The sequence below is a fragment of the Delphinapterus leucas genome, chromosome 11 (genome assembly GCF_059928025.1).
Source record: "Delphinapterus leucas isolate spDelLeu-1000000601 "Yukka" chromosome 11, BTC_Dleu_Yukka2, whole genome shotgun sequence".
Classification (NCBI taxonomy): Eukaryota; Metazoa; Chordata; class Mammalia; order Artiodactyla; family Monodontidae; genus Delphinapterus; species Delphinapterus leucas.
In genome coordinates, this window is record NC_143139.1 from 99598851 (window position 1) to 99626183 (window position 27333).

Consider the following 27333-nt stretch of genomic DNA (forward strand, 5'->3'; position numbering starts at 1 on the left):
CGTCTTTTAAGCACTTTATCCAGTCGTGATTTTACATTTGCCATGACCTTGGAGTGGGAGGTGAGTTCCCTGCGCCTGGGGGCTGTGTGGTGGTCACTTGAGTAATTCCCCTACCGCTGGCCTCCTGCCTGACCCCGTGGATGTGTTCCTTAAATACTTGTTAATGTCAGTCATTGAGCTCAGTGTTTTCCTCTGTTTCTTTATGTCTTTAAGTAAAACCCCTATAGTTTTCTTCATATGGTGTTGTGTATTTCTTGTTAAGGTTGTGACTGCCCAGTTTTCTATTTGTTTTGTCAGTGGTGACAAGCTATTGATTTTTGTCCCTTGCATCTGCCCATCTTGCTGAACTCAGAACCCTGGTTCCTGCCTGTCTCCTGGTGCTGCCGACCTCTCTGCTGGCTTCGTCCTCAGGCTGGTTGGATTCTAGGTGGCTGTCGCAGTCCTCAGCCTGACCTCTGACCCGAGCAACATTCAGAGGAGGCAAGAGAGGGTTACCTCCGACACATTTCCCAAGAGCCAGGAGGAGCTTTCTCGGAAGCCCCCAGCTAATTTGCTCTCTCTTCTCAGTGGTTCACATAGGGTCCCAGGCCCATTGCCGAATCAGTCACCGGTGAGGGCGTGGCTTAGCTCCATACCAGCCCACCCGGTCTAAGTTTAGAGTGAGGCAGGCGGGTTCAGCCTCCCCTGGGCTGCGGGGGGTGGTCACTTTGCTGCATAACCAGGATTCTCCTGGAAAGGTGGAAGGGGCAAATGGGCCCCGGGGTGAAAGTCCACACCTGACCTCTGTCAGAGCAGTTCTGTTACTTCTCCCATCCACTCATTCCAACACCGTAATAAAGTCATAATATAAGATTTCCTGATGCGGAACCTCCTTTCATTCCTGGAGTAAATCCTACTAGTGTCTGCTGTTCTTTGGATATCCAGTTGTGTCTTGATCTAAGATTTCGATCTTGTCTGTGTTCCAAGAAGCCTTCTTAGTAATGGAAGTTAATCGTGGGGAAGGACTCCGGGGCGTGAAGGTCACTTGGTTCCTGTGCCGCCACGGCCAAGTCACCTAACCTCTCTGAGACTGTTCCTCATTCACCTTGTAGGATTGCGGCCCTAATGAACTCAAGCTGTTTGGAGGATCAAATAATATATATGAAAGCTTCTTTTAGACACCAGAGCTCACACAACGTCAGAACTGTGTCTCATGCTGTCTATTTAAGGTACCATTTTTATGAGTTTCTTTCATGAAGAGAGAGAACATTAACGACTGAGATTTCTCTCGGCTTTCTTCATAAACGATCATCAGAAAGCCAGGTTCGCGCAGTCAGAGGGGCCCTGGGAACATGACTGGTAAACATTGCGTTATTGGTGTTCCTGCTTTTCATAATATCCTTAGGGAACTGGGGAAGATTTGATATTTTCTGAGATTGCCGTAAAATGTAAGTTATCGCTGGTAACATTGCCCAATTATTCTGTACTTATTTTACTTAGACTTTAGTAATTGGAAAAAGATTAGATGCCAGGACTTTGTATTTTGTTGATTATATTACCAAAGTCTTCTCTTTAATCATTTCTTTTATTCCTAGTATTAATCATTAACTCTGAACTGTTAGGTGGAGGACCTAATGGTGGATTCCTAACTTAAAGGAAAGAAATAATTACTTCAGTTTCTGTGGCATTGACTGTTATCTATCTACAAATTGAAATGTGTTCTCTAGCCGTTCAGGGCATGTGATGGAGACACTGGAGGAGACCCAGGTCAGACAGAATTCAGGGGCCCTTATCCTTGTCCCAGGCTGTGCCCCATCCTGCCCTTCGTCCAGCCTCCTCTGCCCCTGCCAGCCCCGCCCCTCTGTGACCCCCCCCCCCCGCCCCCGTAGGTGTTCGTTAGGGCAGCAGTGACTTGTACTCTTTAAACTTGATTGTCCTTGGTGTGTGTAATACGCTACATCCTTATCAGTGCTGTGTAGACACAAGCCTATCTCCATGAAGGAATGTCTTTCAAAACCGGTCCTGGGAAAAACACCTCACGTAGGTCTTCTTAAACAGTAAGTGGTGAGAGTGACATGGGATGAAAGAAAGATGTGAAGTTGGGAGGGGGAGGGAGTGAGAGAGAGAGAGAGAAGGAAGGAAGAGGGTGGGAAGGAAGGAGGGGTGGAAGGAAGCCGAGTCCTCTGGACCTCACCTGTCTCGGTGGCTCCAGGATCACTGGGGTGTGTTTAGCAAACACGTGCTAAGATTTAAATGTCAACAGGTCACGTTTAGCTTTGCTTGAATAGAGTGGAAACTTCTCTCGTCTGTTGAGAACAGTCAGTATCTGGAATTTTTATCATTTAGGTTCAGTGTGGTTTCATTTCCGGGGCTCTTTGCCCCCTAGTAACTGGTGGAGGACGTTACCCCACAGTGGAAGGTTTGCTTGCTGTTTGTAACCCTGTTCTTGCCTGTCTCTTTTTTGTCAACAGAAGAATTGCGGAAGTTGAGCTGGTCCGGGATCCCGAAGCCCGTCCGTGCCATCACGTGGAAGCTGCTCTCGGTAAGTCCCCCCGGGCCTACCTGCCCGTGCATCTTCCTCCTGCGAGGACGGGCTCCCCTGGCCTGGCCAGGCTCCCGGCCCTGTCACGTGCCCTGTCTGTGCCGTGGTGATCTGGGCCTTTGCCAGGGCCAAGGTGGCATTTCCCACCCTTGCTTGGTTTCAAGCTTGGTTTGACAAGGCTGGCAGAAAATGAGGATAGGTCATAAGTTATGACAGCTGTATTCTTTTTCTCTGATTTTATTGGTTTTTAAATCTTTGTGGTATTTCCAAACCTGTGGTATAGAAAAGTTCCAGCATAGAAAATTATTTCAACTCTGAGGGTCCAAACAGGGAAATATGTTTGAGGATTTCTTTTTAAATGTTAGTAACCACGACATTAGAAACAGTTTGTGTCTGTGTGATGGAGGCTGGAGTTGTGGCTTGCTCACCCCTAGTGCTGAGCTGCCCGTCATGGAGGCTTCTGGGGAAGCTCGGGTGCTGGTGCTTCACCTGAGTCCGTGTCAGAAGCGAGCTTGGCCCTGCTGAGAATTTCAGAATAGTTTATTGACAGCTTTCTTCCGCTTTCCTTTTTGTATCATTTTTGGAGCTAAGTTACTAAGGACCCCTAAGAGTTTACTCTAAATTGGGTCTGACTTTCAGTATTTAAGACTCTTTCTCGCTAATGAGTCTTGATAAATTTGCAGCTTAGTGCCTCGTAATCCTAATTGCAGATGCAGCTCTGAATGGTGAATATTTATTGACTAAATATTCTCTTGCAATTAAAATTAGACCTACTGCAATTGCTTATGTTTTTGGTGTTTCTTATTTTAAGCGTTTGTATCCAGTTTTCCAAATGTCCTCTAAGATAGGTTACAGGAAGTTTGGATGAAAATACCTTTAAGAGCCTCTGTTGCGGTTTTGTCTTTGTTAAGGGTGTGCTGCACCTGGTGGAAAGTCCTCCGTGAATTACGTTGTCCTGTCCTTGTTTCTTTCGTTCTCAGCCTCTGCGGGTCATGGTTTAGGTCCCCTCATGTGCTGCCCAGTGATTGACCTGGAAGAAGGGCCAGCTGGGACTCAGTGGACAGAGGGGCAGAAGAGGAGATAGCACAGGCTCCACTTGGCTGATCTGAAGGGATGGGGGGAGGTGGGGAGAGTCTGTAACCAGGAGTGCTGGGGATGAGGGTGACGGAAAGTCCAGCCTGCTCACGTACATTTATTCACGTAACCACCACTGATTACAGGGGCCCTTTGCCTGGAAGCAGAGGGGAATCAGACACTAGCCCACCACAGTGGGTTGGGGTGCTTGGGTTTGGTCAGGGGTGCAGCAGGGTTTGCTCTGGGGACCACAGACTGTGGGATGTATGGGATGCAGGCGGTCACTGTGGGCGAGAGGAGGGCAGCAGTGTAAGTGCCGAGGGCACACGTACTGTGGGGAGGCCTTCACTCCCAGGGTCTGCAGGTGGTGGCGGTGGGTGAGAGGTGGGGGGGAAAGGACAGAGGTGAGTGGGGCAGTTCTGGCTCTCTTAGGCTTGCGTTGATGGCTGAGTTAAAAAAAAAAAAAGAGCGTTGGGGTCAATGAGCAGAGCCTGTCCTTCCAAACGGGGGGCACCAAGAAAGAGGGGGCCGTTCCAGGGCAGTGCAGACTCACGCAGTGCCAGGCAGGGCTTCTTGGAGAAGGTGGGACGCTTCCGTGGCATCTCGAAGGGGGTGTCAGGGCTCCTCCAGAGAGGGAGATGAGGAGTCACGTGGCCTGGGGCACGCAGCAGAGGCAGGGCCAGCAGGAGTCAAGGCCGAGGCGAGCCAGCTCCCCAGGAACCAGCAGGCTGAGCCCTTGGGCGAGGGAGGGGATGGGGAGGCACGGGGAGCTGGAACCAGGGGAGGCCGGCTCTCAGGGGCCACACCCTGAGGCTTGAAGTGGGGGGCTGGGGGGCTGTGTTTCTGGTGAAGCCAGGAGCCTCTTGCAGGGGCCGTTGGTTGGCTTATCCGTTCATTTGATCAGTATTTATCGAGCGTTTTCGGTGTCTCAAGCACTGTGTGTGATGCCAGGAGGTAGCAGGGAAAGGAAAACGACCACGTCCCGTCCCTCACGGGGCCTACGGAACAGGGTGGAGTCCCTGCCTTCCTCTGCTGCCCCCAGGACAGAGCTGGATCTCACTGCACGGAAAGGAGCCCATCTTCCCAGGAACCCGCGTCCCCAGTGTGCTGCTATCTCCCGCTCTCTTCCTTTGCTTTTTCACTTGTTTTGCAAGCATTTATCGAGTGCTTGCTGAGTGCCAGACTGTGCACGTGCGAGAGATTCCTCTGGAAGCGGTGGTCTGTGCCCCTTGGAAGGGGGTTAGAGCTGGGGCAGGGAGAACAGGAGGGGGAAGAGGGGGTCCAGGGCTGCAGGTGTGGGTGGGGCTTGGGCAGTTGAGGAGAAAGCCAGGGTGGGCGCTTTGGAACGGTGCTCACTGACAGTCCAGGCCTGTGCGGGCGAGCAGGGGTGACACCCCAGCCTGCAGGGCTCCTGGGCCGCACGTGGTGCAGCCACGGGGGCAGGGAGGGGGCTCTGGGCACCCAGGGGCAGGGAACCCAGTGGGTTGAGGGGTGTTGGTCAGACCCGGGTGCGGACAGGCGGAAGGAGGTCGGACCGTGGGCGCGGTCACCTCCTGTCCTGTAAACCGGACCCAGGGGCTTGTTTCTGAGGCTTCCGCTCGTCCCACGGGTGCTCCCCGCGCGGTCAGCCTCAGCACGTGTCCCGTGGCAGGCCGTGGCAGGAAGCTCAGGCGCTCAGTGAACCCTGCCCCTCACGCAGCCCTGGTCCAGCAGGTGTTGCTCGTGGGTCTGCCCTCAGCTGGGCCCTGTGCAAGTGCCAGGCCCAAGGGCGTCAGGGGGATGGTGGGGAGAGAACCCTGCGGGCTCCTAGGCCGCGGGGGCGGGCTGTGTGTGGAGGAGGGGTCTCCGCAGTCAGGGCTGCCTCTCGGTCGTTCTCTGTCTCCGAGGGTCTCACCCAGCCTGACACTCCTCTCTCCTGGGAGGGAAGCTCTCGCAGATCCTGAGGTTTGGGCCCATGAAACAGATCCGAGCCTTGGGTGGACTGAGGTGTCAGGGTTGGTACCGACTCCGGCTCGCTGTGACACGGGGTCTGCTGAGCCCCCACCCCAGGCTGGGCAGCAGGGACGTGGCGATTTCAGGTCACCTCTTGACCTTTTGTGGCTTTCCATTCTGGGTCCACATTCGTGTCACCTGGGCAGCTTGGGAAATACTGCTATCTGGGTTCCCTAGGGGTTCTCAGGCGGGCCCGGGGTTGGTGACTGCTGCTCCAGGACACTCTGGCCCCACGTGGGACAGGGCAGGGCAGCCCCGAGCCCGCTGGCAGACAGGGCGCTGAGGGCAGCGCACCTGGGTGGAGGTGCTGGGCGGGGGAGCGGCTGGGCCTGACTCAGCCGGATCGTGCGGTCCGGGGCTCAGCTGCCGGGGCGGAGGTGGGTGTCCCAGCCCCCTTGGTGTCCAGGATCAAGAGTTGAACCCAGGATCGGGAAGAATTTACGCTCTGTCCAGTTTAGAAAGACCACCAACCGCAGCTGAACTTGAATATGAGTCTAGTTCAAGACCTGGCTAACGAATGACTTTCGCGACACGTTCAAGATTTGTCGTTAACACGACCCTGGTGGCTCGTGGACGAGTACTGTTCTCAACTGAGGAGTAGGAAATGCTGCTTCAATGAAGAAAGATGGGAGACTTGGCTCTGGTCACTTACGGAGATCTAACACATGCTCTCGAACTTTCCATTAAACCACCACTGACGCTGGCTGACGTTGAAATTCCATCCAAGCCGTGCAGTAACTTTCAAAAATTAATCCTGTAGACACTGATTTATTTAAAACAGATAACCAAACAGGACCTACTGTATAGCACAGGGAACTCTGCTCAATATTCTGTAATAACCTAAATGGGAAAAGCACTTGAAAAAGAATGGATACATGTACATGTATAACTGAATCACTCTGCTGTACACCTGAAACTAACACAACGTTGTTAATCAACTATACTCCAATATAAAATAAAAGTTTAAAAAATTTTAAAAACTTAGTGCTGTAGAAAACCGTATTTTTGACTCTTAAAAATAACCATTTCAGGGGCTTCCCTGGTGGTGCAGTGGTTGAGAGTCCGCCTGCCGCTGCAGGGGACGCGGGTTCGTGCCCCGGTCCGGGAAGATCCCACATGCTGCGGAGTGGCTGGGCCCGTGAGCCATGGCCACTGAGCCTGCGCGTCCGGAGCCTGTGCTCCATCCGCAACGGGAGAGGCCAAAACAGTGAGAGGCCCGCGTACCGCAAAAAAAACCCAAAAAACAAAAACTATTTCAGAAGCATTGAACAGAAACAAAGTAAACACTTGACATTTATGCTAGTCAGTAGTATGGTTTGAAATGATCAGTGAAACTCTGGTATCATCTTTCCTTCTTTCAATATATTGAGGTGAGTTTGCACGTGAACCCAGCGGGAAGGAGCGATTTGATGTTTGTGTCACTGGGACAATTTTGGTATAAGTATATGCATGCATTGTTTTACATTTATGATTAGTGTTTTTATAGCATGCTAATACAGCGATTAAGTTTTCCGTAGTTCTGTCATTTAAAATTCAGTGCATACTTGAATATATTTCATTTGCATAATTTCCAGTCTTGCTTAATTACCTAGGGGCCTCAACTTGCATATGTGTATTTTCCTTTAGGAACGGGAACGTCAGGAATATGTGTGGGGTTTTTTATTGCCCGTGTCCCCGTTTTGATACCCTTGCCTTTTAGGAGTTCTGTTTTGGTACGTTAGTTAACGTTTGGGGGTGGTGAGAATTTCTAGGTACTCGTTCACATTCACTAAGAATCCTTTGGTGGCACTGCAGGTGATCTGCATAAGGCTGTCCACTCTGACCCCGGCTGACACCGGGCTGGCCCCACTGCCCTGGCGTGGCACACACGTCCATGCCCCTCCTGTGCCAGGCTGTTTCGGGCTTGCCCAGGGCCAGCCAGGACATGCTGCCCTGTGTGCTCCATGTGGCTCCGTCACCTTTCTCAGGGCGTCTGTGTCTGTCCCTCTCCACCTCCATCCTCTCCTGCATCACCAAACCCAACCCAGAGCAGTACTGGGCCAGCGCAGCCCTACTTCTCATCAATTAGCTCAGACACGTCCTCCCCAGCCCCCAGGGCAGGGGCACTCCTTGGGGCGTGATGGTGTCCTTGCACATCTGTTGACATCATTTGTTCATCCACCAAGTATCTATGGAGCATCTGTTGTGTACAGACAGTATCCTGAGCCCTTGGGGGCTCTCTGTGAACAAAAGGGGTGACAGTTCCTGCCCTGATGGAGCTGACGTTCTCGTGGGATGACACAAGCAGTAAACGCAACAAGTGAACTTCACAGTATCTTCCAAGGAGCTGAGTGCTACAGAACAGAACGCGAGCAAAAAGTAGGGGGTATCCTGAGGGTGAGGTTGGCGGCCGGGACGACGACCTGTGAGCACGCACTTGGGCGGGGGGGAGGGACGTGGCCACGCAGGGTCTGGGGCAGCGCATCCAGGTTCCTGGGTTCTTTGGAGAGGGATGTACCAACTCCAGCAGCGCGTGGGCCCTCGGGACGCGGTGCAGACCAGGTGGCCCCGCTGCCTGGAGCCGTGCTTGGACGTTGAGGGTAAGCAGCAGAAACTAGCAGCGTCCTCGGCCCCGATGCCGAGAGGAGGGGCCGCTCCTGTGGAAGGGCCAAGGCAGCGCCTGAGCCTGGAGCCCAGACCGAGCGCGTGGGAGCTGGCCCTGCAGAGGGGCAGGAGGAGGGCGGGCGGCTTCATCAGGCCCGGCAGGTTCCGTTCTAGGCGCCGTGGGTCCTGCCGTCTGCGCTGCAGCCTGTCCTCGGAGCTGAAAGATTCTCCTGTACACGAAGGTGCACAGCCGAGTTCCCATAACATTTTACCGACAGACGTATCCTGCGGGCTGGACGTGGCCTGTGGGGGCTAGTTTGCTGACCCTGATGCAGAGGACAAGGGCCCCGGGCAGAGGGAGCAGCGAACTCAGAGGGGCCACGAGCCAGGGTGGGTGAGGGAGGGGAAGGGGAGAGTGTCCCCTGGCTGTGAGCTGGGGAGGGCTGGGCCAGGCGGGCGGGAGGCCTGGCGCGAGCACGCTGAGAGGGGGCAGGGGCCCTGGGGCGCGGTGCTGGGTGGTCTGGTCCTTCTTTTCCACAGCAGTGCTGGCAGGCGTGTGGGGATGGCCTGGCGGGTGGGGAGAGAAGCAGGGCCTGGTCCACCGGCAGCCGGCCGCCGCAGCATCCCTGCATCCCGGTGCTGTCAGGGGACGTGTGTGTGTGGCAACGTGGTGGCGGGGGACTCGGTCCCTGCTTCTGTGAACGAAGCCAGGTGGCCCCGAGGAGGCGGGGCCTCAGGTGGGCCGGCTTTGCCTTCAGTCCCCCACCAGGTCTGCATGCCTCTGGGGCCCGTTTCCTCACCTGGGAACAGGGTTGGCATCGGCCTGTGTGCGTCGGCGAGGGTTAGAGGCAGGTCTGTGTGTCACCTGGTGAAGAGCTGCACAGTCACCCATGACTGTGGCAGTTTTAGGACAAAGAAAAAGAAGTAAACCCTGGAAATCATTACTCTCCAGGAGGTGACAGAGACTTGACATGGCAGTGAGGCCAGCCTGGGCGTGGCCGATGCCCCTGGTCCCAGACGGATTCTCTGAAGCTGTGACTTCCCTCGGGGGGGGGCAGGGCTGGGAGCCCAGCAGGAAGGGGGCTCTGTGCTGGGCCCCCCCAGGCTGGCGTGTTCCAGGTGGTGCTGGCTGTAGAGGCCGTGTCCTGAGCCGCTCAGCTTTGCCGGCTGGCACGTGGAGGCTCTGCGGGTGGGCCCGGCACTTCCGTCCACACTGCGGGGCTCCCGTTTGTTTTTGGCGCTGGTGTAATTCCGTGAGGCGGTCTGCTCTTTGGAACACAGATGCCTCACCTGACCAGAAAATAGAGGCAGGTGGGAACCGCGGCCACTCCTTTCCTCGGTAGTAGGGCCGCTCACTGTCTGACTCTCATGTATTGTCAGATGGACCTGCTGCTCTGGGAATGGGCCCCTTTCTGACCAACGGTAATCAGTTGAAGCCGTGTGAGGGCAGGTGTTCTCCATGGGGGCTTCTTCTCGCTGTTGGGGAAGGTGGAGGGCAGGTGACACCTTGTGCCAAGGCTGCTGGGATGTAAATTGCTACACCTCCTGGCAGCGTCACTTGGAAAAAAAGGCATCAAGAGCCTTAAATATAGCCCGTATCCCTTGGAGCTAACGATGCACTTGTAGAAATATTACTGCTCACGACCACGTATTTTAGAATACTGGACAACTGAAAGTTGTCAAAACGTTCAGAAATCGAGGAAAGGTTAAATAGAAATCCGTATAAAGTAATATATATGGTGGAAGGCTATGCAGCCTTGGGGATCAGTGGTTTTAGAGCAGGGGTTGGCAAGCTTTTTCTGTAAAGGGCTGCAGAGCAAGTGTTTCAGCATGTGTTTCAGTGGGTCACATGGTCTCTTTCCGACCACTCAGCTCTACCTCGGTTGTGTGCAGCCATACACGTGAGCAAAGGGGCGTGGCTGTGTGCTGCCAAAGTTCTGTTTATAGAAATGGGCAGTGGGCTGGCATTTGCCGACCCCTGTAGTGGAACAATACGACGTGACAACGGTAATACGGTCATGATTTTAAGTTGAGATACATAAGCACGGAATGTTGGAGAGGAAATGTCCTTAAAAAGGACTAGTCATTAAAAGTAAATTGGGCTTCGTTAAAGTCAGGAACTTCTCTTCATCCAAAGACATCACTAGTAGGGAGAAAAGGCAAACCATGGGGACGAGGGGGAGTTGCTTGCAACAGGGCTCACGTCAGACTACATGTGGCAGGTGCTTATGAATCAGGAGGAGAGAGGGGGATCACCTGACAGGGGAGGGAAAGGGGCTGCGCTCAGATGACGTACACGGCATCCTTCAATCCACTGGAGATGCAGGTGAAAACTGCATTCTGATAGCTACCTCCGTGAACCCATCGGGATGGCCAAAATGAAAAGATGTCTGATACCAAGTGTTGGTAAGGATGTAGGGCAGTGGGCGTTCCCATGCGCTTCAAATGGGAGTGTAATCGCTTTGGAAGATTCTTTAGCAAAATCTGTCAAAGGTATGCCCACCTAGTAGTTCTGTTCCCAGGTATATACTTAACAAAATGCGTATTGTGCATTATAAAAGGCAGGTACAAGAGTGTTTATCACAAAAACCTGGTAACAACCCAAATGTCTGTTAACAGATGGATTTTGTACATGGAGATATTATGCAACAGTGAACATTTTTTTATTTTATTGTTTTTTTATTTTTGGCTATGTCAGGTCTTAGTTGCGGCACGTGGGATCTTTGTTGCGGTGTGCTGGCTTCTCTGTAGCTGTGGCATGCGGGTTTTCTCTCTCTAGTTGAGGCGTGCAGGCTCAGTAGTTGTGCACGTGGGCTTAGTTGCCCCGTGACATATGGGATCTTAGTTCCCCGACCAGGGATCGAACCTGCGTCCCCTGCGTTGGAAGGCGGATTCTTTACCAGTGGACCACCAGGGAAGTCCCACAACAGTGAAAATTAACTACTGTTTTCGTGTTACAAAATGAATGAATTTTTCAAACATAATGCTGAGTTTAAGCAACGAGCCAAAAAAAGAAAAAAAAAGATTCTATGTATATAAAGTTCAGAAATAGGCAGAATTTATCCAGGTGTCAGGAGTCAGGGAGGTACCTCTGACACCAGATCAGGAGGTAAGGGTCAGTGGTTGCAAGGCTCCCAAAGCGCCCCGATACAGGTTCAATCTATGATCATTCACACACACTTTTTGGGAGCGCACGTGCACACACACGTTATGTTTCAGTACAAGTTTATTAAAAAGTTTAAATAGTGTGATCCAAATGTGATAAAACAAATGTGCGTGAATGTGTAATCTGTAATACAGAACAAATGCTAACGGAGGTGCCTTAGAGAAATAAAGGGGATGTGTGTGCTCACACAGCTGAGAAGATGCGGCTGGACTTAGGTTGATTTCATCATCAAGGCGACTGAGCGCAGCTCTTCTTGAGTCAGCTCTTCATGGTGGACGTGCAGCTTGTGGTTCTCCCTCGTGGTCACAGAGTGGCTGCCGCAGCTCCAGACTGTGCACATTCTCTTTGATTCACAAGCAGCAGCAAAGAAGGCTGCGGGCCTGGCTTTTGTGCCTGCGTCGGGTCCCCCTTTTACCCTTGAGCCTGCTGGTCACTGGCTGGTGGGATGGTGTAGCTGTTTAGCTTATTAGCCCATCAAGACCTGTCCTGAAGGAAGGGGATTACCCACCTTCATGTGGCATATGGGTTGAGACTAGGAAGACGCAGTTCCCAGAGGCTCTTCAGGGCTCTGTTTGAACAAAGGATGCATAGATGTTTAGCAGTAAGCACAGTGACGTTGACTTTGGATGTGAAAGTGCTTTAAAACGCAGAAAGCACCGCAGGGGATGTATTGGTTCATTTTTCACTCATACATGAATGCACTCAGTGAAAACTTGGGTGCCTGCCATGTGGCTGGCACAGTGAGGGGCTGGCTCTGCAGAGCCTCGTGCCAGGTGCTGCTGGGGCACTGCGTGAGCAGCCTCCTCAAGGGTCAGGTCCAGCCTCCAGAGGGAGTGATGTTGAAGGGACACTCGAGGGATAGGCTTTAGAACGTTAGGAAGAAAGCAAGGAGAAAACCCTTCTTACACGGGACGCAAGGACCACTAAATATAAAAGAAAAACTTTGTCCATTGGACTTTATGAAAATGTGAAACTTCTGTTGTTTGAGACATAAAAAGGCAAGCCACAGGCTAGGAGAGTATAATCACAGTGCATGTATTTGACAGAAAGACTCGCGTCTCGAATGTATACAGCACTCATGAAACTCACTAAGAAGACGCAACTGATTAAAAAACTGGGCAAAAGATGTGAACAGACGTTTCACCAGAGAAGAGAAGCAGTGGCAGAAGGGCTTGTGAACAGACGCTCAACATCATGAATCATTCGGGAAATGAAATTAGAAGCCCTCGACAGAGTGACTGATATTAGAGGTTGACAGTACTGAGTGCCAGGGAGGGTGTGGAACGTCTGAGATTCTCAGGCGTTGTTAGTTGGGATGGAAAATGGTGTCATCCTTCTGGGAGAGGATCTGGCAGTGTCTTAGAAAACTAAACATACACCTACACTGTGACCCAGTAACTCTGCTCCTGGGTATTTACCCAGGAGCAATCAAACTGTATATTCATAAAAATCTTGTGCAAGAATATTTATAACAAGCGTTATTTAAAATAACCCCAAACGAGAAACAACGCAAATGATCAGCAAAGAGTGAATGGCTTAACAAACTGGTAAATAGCCGTACCCTGGAAATTCCACCTGGGGAGAAAGAGGAGGCCACTGTTGGTTCCTGAAAGAATCTCAGAAGACAGCAGGCTATCATACGGCCTTTGTCTTTCCCTTTCCGACTTACTTCACTTAGTATGATCATCTCTAGGTCTATCCACATTGCTGCAAATGGCATTATTTCATTCTTTTTTATGGCCGAGTAGTATTCCATTGCATATATGTACATCTTCTTTATCCATTCATCTGTTGAAATCTAAAATATGGCACAAATGAACTTATCTACAAAACAGGAACAAACTCACAGACATAGAGATCAGACTTGTGGCTGCCAAGGGGGAGGGGGGCGGGGAGGGAAGGACTGGGAGTTTGGGGCTGGTAGATGCAAACTATTCCATATAGAATGGATAAACAACAAGGTCCTACTGTTGAGCACCGGGAACTAGAGCCGTTCTCCTGGGATAAACCATAGTGGAAAAGAATATAAAAAAGGAGTGTCTATAGGTGTATAAGTGAGTCACTGCTGTACAGTAGAAATTAATACAACACTGTAAATCAACTATACTTCAGTTAAAAGGAAGCCAGCAGGCCAAGTGAAGGAAGCCTTACCCCCAGGCACAGGTCCCCATGATTCCACTTACGGGCGATTCTAGGGCGGCAGCCGCGACCCGTGGGGAAGAGGGGGTGGGGGGGACCGCAGAGGGCACTGGGGCGGTTTTGGGGCGATGACACTGCTCCATTCTTCACGGGGGCAGCAGTCGCAGGGCTGTACACCTTTGTCAGATGTCATGGAACCGTTTTCTGAAAAGAGGCACCTTCTGTTTTATCTCTGGTGTGGTGGTAATGTTGACTGAAAAAGTAGAAAACGTAAGACAGGAGTCTGGGCTCTTCACGGCCACCATTTGCTGCCTGCCGGACCCTTTCTGAGTCTGTATTGGGCCTGCGGCTGCCAGAGCCCAGGAGTCTTTGGAGAGAGGAGAAAACGTGCATGAGAATTTACACATATGCGTGCGTACACACACATACACGCATACGCACGTGTATGTATATATATATGCATGCGTATATGTGTACGTGGACACACATACACACACATGTATGCACACACACGTGTAGTTGTGGGGCCTACACACTTCTGAGCTCTCCATGGTGTCCAAGGCATTTAGAGAAGGGGGCTTTCAGCTCTCAGTTGTGGTAGATGAGCATGGTAAATGCCAGCCTGCTGCGCAGGCTCTGGCCCACTCTTGTACGGCTGCAGGTGGAGTTCCGTCACCCCGGTGGAGGCTGCAGATGCCTGAGCCCAGACCCCATGCAGTGCGGTTGGGGGTGATACTTCCATGGGGCTCAGCTCACTGCTTTTCTTTGTGTCTCTTTCTTCACAACTCATTTGTCCTCCCCTCTGTGTCAGATTTCAGAGCGCCAAGCTCGTTTGAGATGTGAGCCTTTTGGGCTTCCCTGGTGGCGCAGTGCTTGAGAGTCCGCCTGCCGATGCAGGGGACGCGGGTTCGTGCCCCGGTCCAGGAGGATCCCACATGCCACGGAGCGGCTGGGCCCGTGAGCCATGGCCGCTGAGCCTGCGCGTCCGGAGCCTGTGCTCTGCAACGGGAGAGGCCGCAGCAGTGAGAGGGCCGCGTACCGCAAAAAAAAAAAAAAAAAAAGATGTGAGCCTTTTGATTACAAACTTCTTTCTCACAGAGACTCCAGGAATTACCATTAACCGTATGTACTTCTCTTGTTTGTTTTTTCTCACGCAGGGTTACCTTCCTGCCAACGTAGACCGAAGACCAGCCACGCTCCAAAGAAAACAGAAAGAATATTTTGCTTTTATTGATCACTATTATGATTCCAGGACGGATGAAGTTCACCAGGACACATACAGACAGGTGGGGATACTTCTTCTTTTTCTTGTCACTTGAGCCACTCGGTGACATCTGCCTTCTTGGAGGACATGCTTTATCTGGTAGGTTCCTGATTGGGCCACAGATCTTTATTTTCTAGTAAATAAATAAGCTTGAAAGCAAATAATGGTGAATTCCCGCTGATGCTAGCACTTTGCGCATCTCCGGTTCCTTCTGCAAAAGTGGGAAGGGGGCTCTTAACTGGAGCCACAGAACAGGTAGCCCAGACCCCTCGCCGTGCACTGAGATCCTCCCCGCAGACCCCCGCCCCGCCCCGCCCTGGGTGGAGGGCGTCTTGTGAATCAGCGAGCGGCCGTCTGACCAGAAGCTCAGGAGCAGACATTTGTCTGGGTCGGGTCAGACGTGTGAGTCCCCTGGGCCCCGTGGGTGCCGTCCTCTGCTGCTGTCAGGGACGTGATGTAGGTAGAGGGGAGCCATGCTGCTCGGCTTGGTTCTGGAGACACACAGTTCAGTCCATAGCAGAGGTGTAGCCAGCTTATAAGTTTGCTACTTAGTTCAATACAAAATGGGTATAATTATGGCTTCTTGAATAGTCAGTTGACAGTGTGCATGATGGGAAAGATACTTAAAATTGATTTACGGTTCATGGTGTATCCAGAATTTGCTGTTAGAATCGCTCGAAGCCTTTATGATTCTCGTCTTTGTAATTTGTGAGAATTCAGAATGGTTTGTGCTGCGGTTGAACCGCCTTTTGGTGGTTAGGAATTGTAGCGCTGCCTTGTATCCTGACATGAACTTCTGATTTTCCTGATGCGTGTCAGTATGGAGCATTTCCTCTTGGAAACCCGACCTCTAGGTGAATGAGAGTTGCCGAATTTTTCCCCCTCAGATGTGGGATACCCACATCTCCTTGTCAGTTTGGTGTAGCGCTGTCAAAAGGTCCAAAGACAGGCCTTAGCGCTGATTGCTGATCACAGGTTCTTTAAGTTAAATGGATTGCCGAAAGGCATCTTCCCCACACAGACACATGGCAGCTCTGCAGGAAGAGTGACTCGTTTGGGGGCGGGGGGAGATGGGGCCGGGGACCCGCTTCCGTCACCTCCCAGGGCGGGGCCTTCTCTGCATCTGGCCCCTGCGGCCCACACTGGGGCTTGTCCTCTGTCTCCCCCCCGGGCGGCTCCCAGGCCACATGGTGCTGCCACCCGTCACTCTGGGAAACTGATTTGTGATACAGATCGCATTTGGATTGGATTAGGGAAATACTAGCTTACCTGGTTTGTTTTTCCACTTCACTGGTTTTAGGGAATGGGTACATTTGGTATTGTGTTGCATGTATTTTTGCTGTGTGTGGTTTTTTTTTTTTTAATTTATTTATTTACTTTTGGCTGCGTTGGGTCTTTGTTGCTGCGGTCGGGCTTTCTCTAGTTGCGGCGAGCGGGGGCTACTCTTCGTTTGGTGCGCGGGCTTCTCGTTGCGGTGGCTTCTGTTGTGGAGCACGGGCTCTAGGCGCGTGGGCTTCAGTAGTTGTGGCACGCAGGCTCAGTAGTTGTGGCTCACGGGCTCTAGAGCGCAGGCTCAGTAGTTGTGGTGCACGGGCTTTGTTGGTCCGCGGCATGTGGGATCTTCCCGGACCAGGGCTCGAACCCGTGTCCCCTGCATTGGCAGGTGGTTTCTTAACTGCTCCGCCACCAGGGAAGTCACTTTGCTGGTTTTTATTCCAAAAAAAGACGCCCAAAGGATGACATGAGTGTCTATCAGCAAGATTTACCAGGCTGCATTCTATTATGAATTTCTTGAGGGAAAGTTAATTAAAAATGGGTTGCATATATCTTTATTCATTACTGTGATAGGTAATAAAAAGCTCCTGTGTTATTGTGAGTCCCCCAAATGTTCCTACATTACTATAATTGAGCAGTGTAAGCTGTGGCAGTGTTTCCCGTGGGCCTGCTTGCTTTGTGCTGAGCACACACGCCTCTTGGAGGTGGGCCCTGGGCCGTCCTGGCGCGGCCGTTTCAGGCGCTCTGTTTAGGTCAAGGTGGAGCCGGCCTGGGTTTGGGGCTTGGGCACCCTGGTCTCTCCCCGCTGCCCGCTCACGGTGCTTGACCCATGAACTGACCTTAGCCGGCCGTCTGCCCCGAGGGGTGTGGCCCGGCCTTCCCACAGCACTGGGAGGCCGCAGGAGGCCAGGGTCCCCTGTCTGCTTCTCTGTCCTTCTTCTGTCCTCTGTTCATTTGAGTTCTTTGTTTACTCTTTGGGTGAAGATGTCCCATCCACAGCACACAGAGTCGGTCAGAGCTAAAGGTTCATCTGTGTGTCCTTCCCGCTCTGCGGGTTCTGCAGACTTCATGGCCACCCGACCGGCTCAGTCCTGTATGGGGGGCGGGGCACACAGAGCCGGTGCTGGTGTGCACCATCCTGTCCCTCAGTGAACGCACGACGGGCAGCTCTTCTGTCACATGAGCTGTGTTGGCCCTCGGCGTGCCGGGGACAGACGCGTGTCCACGTGACTCTGATGGCATGTGATCAGTGCTCTGAGGGCGACCCTAGGGGACGCCGTGGTCAAAGGCTGAGAAGGTGAAGTTCAGGGCTCCCGCTAGTGGCCAGCTGCAGCCTTCCGACCCCACCAGCCTGGAGTGGTCCCTCCTGTCCTCCCCGTCCAGGCCTCCTTCCCTCAGCTTGCTAGATTCCCCCCTGCGTTGCTCGGTGGGTTTGAGAATGCTTATTGCTTGCCTTCTCTGATGCCGCCTCCTCTCCTCTCTAACTGTCCTTCTCACTCTCCCTGCCGCCTCACCGTCCACGCTCCCTCAGCACTTCAGTCTGCTGGCCCCTGGCCCCTGGCCCAGTTCGTACCCTGAGCAATCTCATCCCCTCCCTTGGTACCACTGATGGGCAGCTGATTCCCAGGTTCTCCCCTGAGGGAAGAGCTCAAGGCGGGAAACTGTGAGTGCGAAAACAATTCCCACGTCTCAGAGCCGTGAAGCTGATGGAGCTCTGGGGGCTGTTGATCCACCTTCTTGTTGGATCTTCCCCAGTAGCCCCTTGAGGGACGTGGCAGGTGTCTAATAGGCGAGGATGCTGAGCCCCAGAGCCCGGTGAGGGACCCAAGGCCACGGTGCTGGCGAGGCAGAGTGAGGAGACTCCCAGGCCCTGTGGATCTCAGAACCCTCGTGGTCACGGGCAAGGACGGGGGATGAACCTGAATCGTAGGCTCCCCACGGCGTTAAGATGTGCACGTCTTCCCTCGGCCTGTTTGGGCCATTTTCCTGGGTTGCATGGGGATGGTGATAGCGTTGGCCGCTGTGGGGTGCTCGTGTAGGGCGTTGAGGGCCGGCCTGGATGCCAGCTCAAGCCCTGAACGATCTTACTTGGTTGCGTCTTGAACCCGCAGCTGTGCCGCTCCGCGGTATGGGGGACTTGGTTACGACTCTCATGTCAGACGGTGGTCAGGCGGGGATCGGCTGATTCTACCAGAGGTTTCTAAATGCGTCCTCTGAAAAGTGCCCTGGGTCCCCAAGGATTTTGTAAAGTGGAGAAAACTGTGGCCGGGGTTCGAAGAAGAAGCCGCCACAGTTGAACACTTGTACACTGCTGATGTGCTTGAATCGCTCCCCGTGTCAGAGGCTAGAAATCAATGCTTGCTAATTGCTCTGGATCCTGTTACTACATAGCCGAGGGCCTGCTCTGTTCCTAATCACGCAGCCGCCACTGGGTTGGAAAGCGTGGAACAAGCCTGTCGTGCTAGGACCGGGGCGGGGAGGGGGGCCCAGGCAGACGGAACCTGCCTCTCCTCCACGGGAGAACACGTGACACAGAATTTGTCTTCTCAGAGAGAGCAGAACGAGACCCAGAGCAAATCCGTTGCTGTTATTAAGTATCACCCTCTAATCATAATGCCTGTCTTGATGTTCAGCATCTTTTAAAATACATGTGTCTTTCTCCTCCATCTGCAGATCCACATAGACATCCCTCGAATGAGTCCTGAAGCATTAATACTTCAACCCAAAGTGACAGAGGTAAGAGCTGGGATCCGGAAGTTCCCTTTCTTGGAGGGAGATGGGTGCCCACAGTCCTAGTGGCTCTCCCCACGGCAGGTGTGGGGACGGCCCCTGGGGACAGAATCGCCAACCGGAATCGCTAACTGTTCTTTAACTGTTTTTGTTGTGCCGTACTGGTGCGTACAGAAGAACTGAGTTGGAGTTGTGTATGTAGTTTACACTCGCGAGTCCACCACCCAGTTTAGAACCGAGACGCCCACTCGAGTGACACTGGTAGTGTGGAAGCCACCTGCTGTTCTCGTCTCCAGGCCCCTCCCCAGGAGATGACCTCTCTCCTGACCTGTATCTGTGATTCTTCATGCCTTTAATACATGTCACGTGACGCTGGGAAAGCCGTGTTCTGGAGCCGGATCATTCCTCTGTGTAGTCTAGTCTCTGCAGCTTGGCTTTTTCATCTACACTATTTTCTTAGATTCAGCTAATCTCTGTGTCTAGTTGTTATTTAAATATTCCACACTTCCTGTTGCCTTTTTTCCTGCTGGTGGACATTTGGGTTGTTTCCGTGGTTTGCTGTTGGGAATAGTGTTGCCTGGAAGCTGCACGTACGGTTATGCAGGTGCCCCGGCAGGGATTTCTCAAGAGCATTTACGAAGAAGGAAGATTGTTGCAGGGTCGGCTGTCAGCCTGTTAAACTTCCCAGATGACGTCAGGACGCTCCCCAGTGGGTTGTCCTGATTCAGCTCTCTCCCCTGTAGAGGACCAGCCGTCCTGGTGCTCACACCCCTGCCAGGTCTGGGTGTTGCCAGGCTTCTCAAGTTCTGTCTCTGGTGGGCATTCTTCACTTTCCTTTCTCTGATCACGCGTGGAGGAAGCATCTCTTCGTGTATTTATGTGCTTCTGTGTCCCCCTTCAGGGAAATGCTTGTTCCCACCTTTGCCTGATTTCTTGTGTGGTTGATCTAGTTGTTTGTTGGTTGTTGATCTTTATATATTAGGGATTCTAATTCTTTGCAGTTTGTATATGGCAGATTCCTCCTCCCACTCTGTGGCTTGTTTCTGACACTTTCTTCTTGATGGCTGTCATGATCGGAAGTTCTCAGTTTTCGTGGCGTTGAACTTACCCATCTCTTCTATTAGGGTTAGCTTCCTGAGGAGATCTTTTCCTACCCAGACATCCTCAAGCCATTCTCCCTCCCTTATTTTCACCTCAAAGTTATAAAGTGTTAGCATTCACACCTGTTTTAATTCATCTGTGCTGTGAGGTGGGAATCCAGCTTAACGTTCTTCCGTGGTGGCCAGTCCAGCTTATCTCCCCACGTTTGCAGTGTCCCTCTGTTCATGCCATTTTCACATTCACGAAGATCTGGTCTCTGTTTTGTCCCAGTATTCGAATTACCTTCATTCATTCAGCTTCACCCTAAGTCTCAGTATTTGGTAGGAGGTGTTCACACCCCCTCTTCCTCTTCAAAAGTGATCAGGTCATCTTAAGGCTTTGCTCTTCCACATAAGTCCCAGAGTCAGGGGGCCAAGTTTTTCTCTCTTTTTTTAAAAAATATTTATTTATTTTCCTTATTTCTTTTTGGCTGTGTTGGGTCTTAGCTGCAGCGCACAGAATCTTTTTGTTGTGGCGTGTGGTCTGCTCAGGTTTCTCTCTAGTTGCGGCGCTCGGGCTTCTCTCTAGTTGCGGCGCTCGGACTTCTCTCTAGTTGTGGCGTGCGGGTCTTCTCTCTCTAGTTGTGGTGCACAGGCTCCAAAGCGTGTGGGCTCTGTAGTTTGCGGCACGTGGGCTCTCTCATTGAGGCACGCGAGCTCAGTAGTCCTGGAGTGTAGGCTTTGTTGCCCTGCGCCATGTGGGATCTTAGTTCCCTGACGAAGGATCGAACCTGCATCGCCTGCATTGGAAGGCGGATTCTTTACCACTGGGTCACCAGGGAAGTCCATCTCTCTCTCTCTCTCTTTTTTTTAATTGAAGTATAGTTGATGTACAATATTATATGTCACAGGTGTACAATATAGTGATTCATAATTTTTACTCCATTTATAGTTATAAAATACTGGCTAGATTCCCTGTGTTGTACAGTATGTCCTTGTAGCTTATTTTATACCTAATAGTTTGTACCTCTTAAACCCCTCCCGTATAGTCCCTCTCCCCACTGGTAACCATTAGTTTGTTCTCTGTATCCGCGAGTCAGCTTCTTTTTTATTATATTTACTAGTTTGTTGTATTTTTTAGATTCCACTCTTATTGGTTTTTAACGTGTGTTTGACTTAAGATTGGAATTGCACAGAATCTATAGGTCAATTTGGGAGAATTGACATCTCTATGAAATTTAGTGTTCATTTTCATGAACATGCTAATTCCCCATTTTTTAGGCCATTCTTTAATGCCTTTCAGTGAAGTTTTGGAAGTTGTTCCATAATAGGTCCTGTGTACATTTTATTAGATTTATTCTTAGTTGTCATATTTTTTGTTGCTATTATAAATGGCATCTCTTTAAAATTGAATTTTCTTATTGTTTTAAATGTTTGTTTTGCATCTTGATTGCTCCAGTAAATGCACTTTTAAACTTTGATATCTCTTGTCTGTGCAGTAAGTTTGTTAAAAAGAAATCCAGGATTATTAAAGCCAAAGTGCTTTAGATTACAGAACACAAAAGGAGAAAATTAGTTTTCCACAGAAGTAGTCATTTTGAGGTACTTCTCTTTGATTGTCCTTTTCAATAGCTGTGCTTATATCTGGAAAACAAGAGATCACATATTATAACCTCATTTTAATGTATTTTTCCTTTTAGTGGAAAATAGAGTCTGCCACGCGACTTTTGGTTTGTCTTCACTGTTGTATTTTTCCTGTCACTTGACGCACTCCTCGTAGAGCTGAGCCTGTGGGCTCCTGGTTTCAGAGACGGGATCCAGGCACTGCCGGCAGGTGTCTGCTGGCCTGCTCGTGTGTGATGTGCTGGGACCTTGATCCCAACGGAAGCGCCTCTGCAGTTGCCAGGGGCAGGGGGAGGGGACGGGAGACCGACAGCAAAGGGACACGAGGGGACTTCTCAGGGCGATGGAAGTGCCCCCGGCAGCGGGGCTCCCACGGCCCCTCCCTTGGCTCCCACGCACTCCTCCCGGAGCTGCAGACGTGCCTGGGGCTGGCTGGGGGGCAGATTGTGTGTGTGTGTGGAAACCTTCCGGAAGCGTTGGTCTCATGTTAGAAGCAGGCAAAGTCAAGTTCTCGTTTGTGGCATCGCGGAGGTTAGGCTTGGACACACTGAGGCTGATCCACGGCAGCAGTGGCTTCCCCGGATGGGATCCTGCCGCCCCCTCGGCGGGGAGGTCGTCGGCAGTGCATTAGCTGCTCCCCCGTGCTTGGCTTTCTCTTCGTGGTCCAGGTTGGGGCTCTAGCTCCCTCCCTCACGCTTGCATTCCAGCAGTAGGAATGCGAAGACACAAGACACGAGGGAGAAGAGCAGCCCCTCCCATAACATAGGTTCTGAGAGAAGCTGCTGGTAGTGCTTTGGCTCGTATCCTACGTGCTTGTCCTTGGCTGTATAGAACTGGGAAACGTGACTCTGATTTCACTTGGTCTCGTGCCCCTATAAAGCCTGGGCTTCTCATGACTCGGGAAGAAGGGTTTCTGCCGTGTTTCCCCCGGTCTGTCCGCGCTTTGGTTTATTCGTTCAACAGGTGATGCCCGCTTCTGCTCTGGATGTCTCTTCCTCCCTCCCCCCCTTTCTCCTGTCGGCTAATTGACACACAGGAGAATTCACCTGTGTTAAGCATAGTTAGATTAGTCTCGACACCTGTGTGTAGGAATGTACCAGCCACTGGAATCATGGTGTGGACACTTCCATCGCCCTGGGAAGTCCCCTCGTGTCCCTTTGCCGTCAGTCTCCCGTCCCCTCCCCCTGCCCCTGGCAATTGCTGATCTGCTTTCTATCCCTAGACTTTTGCTTTTAAAGCATTTCACGGAAAGGGAATCATACAGCTTACAGACTTAGTGAGTGGCTCCCCTGACCTGGACAGGGCGTGGACGTTCAGCCCTGCTGTTCATGGCACCGCCGAGCAGGGCCGTCTTCCGGGTATGTGTTTGCCCAGTCACCAGTTGGTGGGTACTGGGGTCCTTTCCAATTCTGGGCCATTACAAAGTACATTTGCTCTAAACTTACTTCACGTATAAATCTAGGGAAGGCATCTGTGTTTTCCCCTCTCTGGTAAGTGCCTAGGTGTGGAGTTGCTGGGCCGTATGGTATGTTTATACACTTTCTAAGAAACCTCCAAGCCCCTTTCCGGGGTGGCCGTGCCGGTCCGCCATGCTTGGGGCGCCTGGTCGCTCCACATCCTTTTGTCGGTTCTTGGGATTTGCCAGCCTTTAATTTTAGCTATTTTAAAAAACAGGTGTGTCGTGGGATATTACGGGGTCACAATTCGCATTTGTCTGTTGACTGTGGATGTTGAGCATCCTTTCATAGGATGATTTGTCACGCTCAGATCTTCTTTGGTGAAGTGTCTCTTCCATTTTTCGCTCACTTAGTTGCTTGAAAAACCTTTAGCCTGCCTGTCCCCTGGCCTCCCTTGGACCTTCTGAGTCACACTCCTGGGGTGGAGCCTGGAAATCCCCACCTGAAGGAAGGCCACCGAGGGAGGGAGCGTCTTTGCAGAGGTAGGACCTCCTGGGGTAACCGCTAGAGGCTGCACCACCTGACCTCCCCAGGGACCTGGGACATGGGGCCCAGCTGCTCCTGGGTTGGGGCTGCCCCCGCCCCCGCCTGTGCTCTGCTCTTCTGTCTCCGCTGCATCTGAGCAGACCTTCTGTCTGTCTCGTTATCAGTCCTCACGCATGTGCCTCAAGCGGCGCACGGCACAGAGCAGCTGTGCACAGGTACTTGTTTCGTGAACAGCTGTCTGGATTCCTCCTTCTCTCACCTGTGACCTCAGGTGTCTGGTTCGGAGACGCTGTTCTCAACGACCCTGGCTGGTGTCCCAGTCCCTCTCCCCGACTTTCACTCACGCTTTGTGTCTCACGGCGCTTGTTGTCCGGTCGGATTTGTCTTCTTGTTGAGGTCTCACTCCACCTGTGTGTCAGCTCCCTGGGAGCAGGGCCATGGCTTGGTGCCTGGAGCATTGCCCGGAGCCTCGTGGGACTTAGGAGGTTTTGTTGAAACCAGTAATTAATCTTTTTATCCAACGCTGTTATTTGAAAGTAAAATTCGTAACTTTTTTTGCCACTTGCTCTTTATATCCTCTGTCTGCCGTTGAATAAACTCAGCCTATTACTTGGGAGAACACGGACTGTGACCCGAGGCCCTCTGGCCCTGCGATTGGTGCAGGGAGCTCATGGGAAGAAGCTCTTTCAGATTTCGCAGCTGGGCCTTTTCACTTGATAAGTTCATCATCTACGGGGTCACTTCTCCTCCGTAATTGTTATATTATCTACCCTCTGGTTACCTGCTTCTTAGAGCAGTTTCACAAATTAGGGAAAGTAGATGCTTTTTCCAATTAGCCGTGGAGAAGTGATGTCTCATTACATTTAAACAGACACAGACGGTAATGAAACACGCAGGCCTTTTAGACACATTATGTACCGTTCTTCCAGTTGGTGTGATGAGTTTTCCGTGGCCCTGAAGGATGGTCATTTTCCAGGAGGCAGGTGCCAGTGGAGCACAGATGTGTTCATGCTGGACTCCTTCCCCGACTGTGAACTTTGTGTAGACAGACTTCCCGACCGGAGCCTTTGCGTGGAGAAGCGTGGGCCCCGCGGTGGACGGGAAGAAAAGCCCGCTTCCGAGGAGCAGGAGTTGGCTCTGTCCACGAGGATCCGGGCCAACCTGAAGAGGGTTTTGGCATTTGCACGTGCCGTTCCTCTGCCTGGGGGCCCCTCCCCAGCCTACTCTGCTCGGTAGCCCCCCGAGCTTGCCAGCACCCCCTCTCCTGCCCTGGCCGGCCCACTGCACCCACGTGTTTCCCGCGTGTTGTCACGTGTCTCTGTCCCCTGAGACTCAACCAGCCTCCACGCTGGTTTTGGCCCCCTCTGGTGCCTAACGGACATTGGTGGGCTTGGGTGGGTGAGTCAGCTGTCTTGCTGGGATTCCGGCCGTGGCTGTGTCTTCTCACACTGCAAGCTCCCCAGGGCACGGCCTGGGTCTTTCTTCTCCTGGGGCCTGACATGTAGCATGGTAAGCGCTTGGCAGATGTTGGCGGGACGCATGCGTTAAACATGCACTCCTCCCGGTGTGAGCGTTCTGTACCGCGAGGCCCTGAGCCTGGGGCGCTGCCGCGGCTCAGTGCTCCACGAGTCCGCGTCTTCTTTCTCCTCCTCTCTTCGTTCGGTCTCATAATTCATCTTTTTTTTTTTTTTTTTTTTCTTCAGAGGTGGGGATGCATTTGTGAGAGCCTGAGAGATACATATTTGTTATAGAATCAGTTCATTAAACTCTTCTGGTATATATTTTGGGGATCTAATCCATAGATCTTTCCTTTTTTTGTCCTTTTGGTTTTATGGTAAAATAAAGCAGAAAGATTTCTATAATATATATGTACAATTTAAAGAAAAAATTAAAAATTAGCTTCCATATACCCACTGTCAGGCTGAAGAAATAGAACCAGACTGGTGTCATTGAGGTCCCTTCTCTGTCACTCTGCAGCTGTGTCCCTGTCCCCCAACAAGTAACTGTTCCCTTGAATTTTGGTTAATTATTCTCTTGCTTTTCTGTATAGTTTTATGACACGAGTTTGTGTGTGTGTGTGTTTCGCCTGTTTTTAATCTTTGTTTTTAGTGGAATTGTGCTGTCTGTACTCATTTGCCATCACTCTTTGTATTACAGAGTTAAGGTTCTAAGCTCCATCCACCGATGCTTGTCGTGTAGTTCATTTTCACTGCTGTGTAGTATTCCCTCGTGTGTTCTGTGGTTTATTGATCCAGCGCAGTGTTGATAAGCATCTGGGTTATGTTCGTTCTTGTGCTTTTTCTCAGAATGTTGCCGTGAGCATTCCGAGTCCCTGTGCGCAGGTCTGAGGGTTTCTCTGGGGGGTGTACCAGGGAGTGGCCCCAGGGGCCGGTGGTGAGTGCCCGGTGCCGCCCCCTCCCCTGCACTGGGAGCTGTGAAACTGAAAGGCTCCCTGACTGCCTGGGTCTCAGGGTGCTGTTCACTTCCGATCCCTTCACTGCTGATCATGTTAAGTATTTTTTCTTAGGTTTCTTAGGCCATTTGATTTCCTCTCTTGGGAAATGCTTCTGCCCCTCTTTCTACTGCATCTTTTTGTTTGTTAGTTTATCCTCCTGATTTGTAGGAGTTCCTGATATAATCTGGATACGCATTCTTTTTTGGAAACATATGGATACATATATCTTCTTTTAGTTAGTAGACTGTTTTTTCACTCTCCTTGGTGTGAACAGCAATTCCTAATTTAACGAAGGCAGTTCAGCAGTCTTTTCCTTTATGATCAGGCCTTTTTGCGTACTGAGACATCCTTTCCAACCTCACGATTTCAAAGAAATCTTATATTCTAAGAGTTTTAGAGTTTTGCCTTTTACCTTTAGGACCGTAATCCATTTGGGATTGACTTTGCATGGAGTTTGACACAGCAGCCCCATTTCTTTTAAAATCCCCCACGTGGATAAGTGGTTGTGCCCCTTGCCCTCATGAGCTATCATACAGCAGCTGTGTGTGGGCTCCTTCTGGGCTGGCGTCTCTTCCCCTGGTCTGTCCACCCATCCCTGTGCCGTCTTCATCCTGTCTTGGTTACATGGTCTTGATGTCTGGTAGGACAGGCCACCCAGGCCTGGCTCTTGTTTCTGGGCTACTCATGACCTTTTGCTTTTGGAGGTAAATTGAAAATCGTTGTATTTCATAGAAATCTCAGAAATTACATAGAATCTGTTGAACAGTTGGAGAAAATTAACACTTTGTTTTTGCATTTAGTCATTCTGATCTTTTAAACGACCATACCTCCTTAAATATATTACACAACTTAGTAAATTTATTCATAGATACGTTTTAAGCAAATAGCATTTTTAAAATTTTTAGTGGCATTGTCTCATTTTTTATTGGCAGTATATGGAAATGCAGTTGACCTTTGTAAGTTAATTTTGTATCTGGCAAACTTACTAATCTCTTTCATCAATTCTAATATTTTGTGTGTAGATGTATTTGAGTTTTGAAAGAAGTTAATCATATTACTTACGAATAACGATAGTTTCGTTTTTTTCTTTCTGTTCTGTATATACACGCTTGGCTTTTTTTTTTCCTGCCGGCCAAGACTTCCACTACAGTATTGAATATTAGTAGTGAAAGCAGGCATCCCGGGGTCATTCCGATTCTAAAGAAGTCTTTTAACATTTCTTTTTCGACTTAGGACATTTACTGTAGATTTTATAGATACCTTATGTTAAGGATGGTGCCTTGCTTTTCTCATAGTTTTAAAATCCTAAACTCCTGTTGAGATTTATCATGTCCTTTCCCACGTGTCATCGAGAGAATAGGCCTTTGCTCCTTTATTCTGTTGATATGGTAGATTTTATCAGTGGGCTTCCTAGTATCGAGGCGACTGTACATTCCCGAAATAAATCCAAATTGGTCAGGATGGATTTTTTTTTACTGCCTCGTGGGAT

General features: G+C 51.0%; 1 protein-coding gene across 7 annotated transcripts in view; it reads left to right on the plus strand.

Moving 5' to 3' along the window:
• Positions 1 to 27333, plus strand: part of TBC1D22A (TBC1 domain family member 22A) — a 314050-nt gene that overhangs the window by 97111 nt on the left and 189606 nt on the right. For all 7 annotated transcript variants that reach the window (XM_089921472.1, XM_089921473.1, XM_089921478.1 and 4 more), the window contains exons 5-7: positions 2451 to 2521; positions 14633 to 14761; positions 18688 to 18750. In XM_089921472.1, coding sequence (XP_089777598.1) covers positions 2451 to 2521; positions 14633 to 14761; positions 18688 to 18750 — 263 coding nt within the window. The remainder of the gene's footprint in view (positions 1 to 2450; positions 2522 to 14632; positions 14762 to 18687; positions 18751 to 27333) is intronic.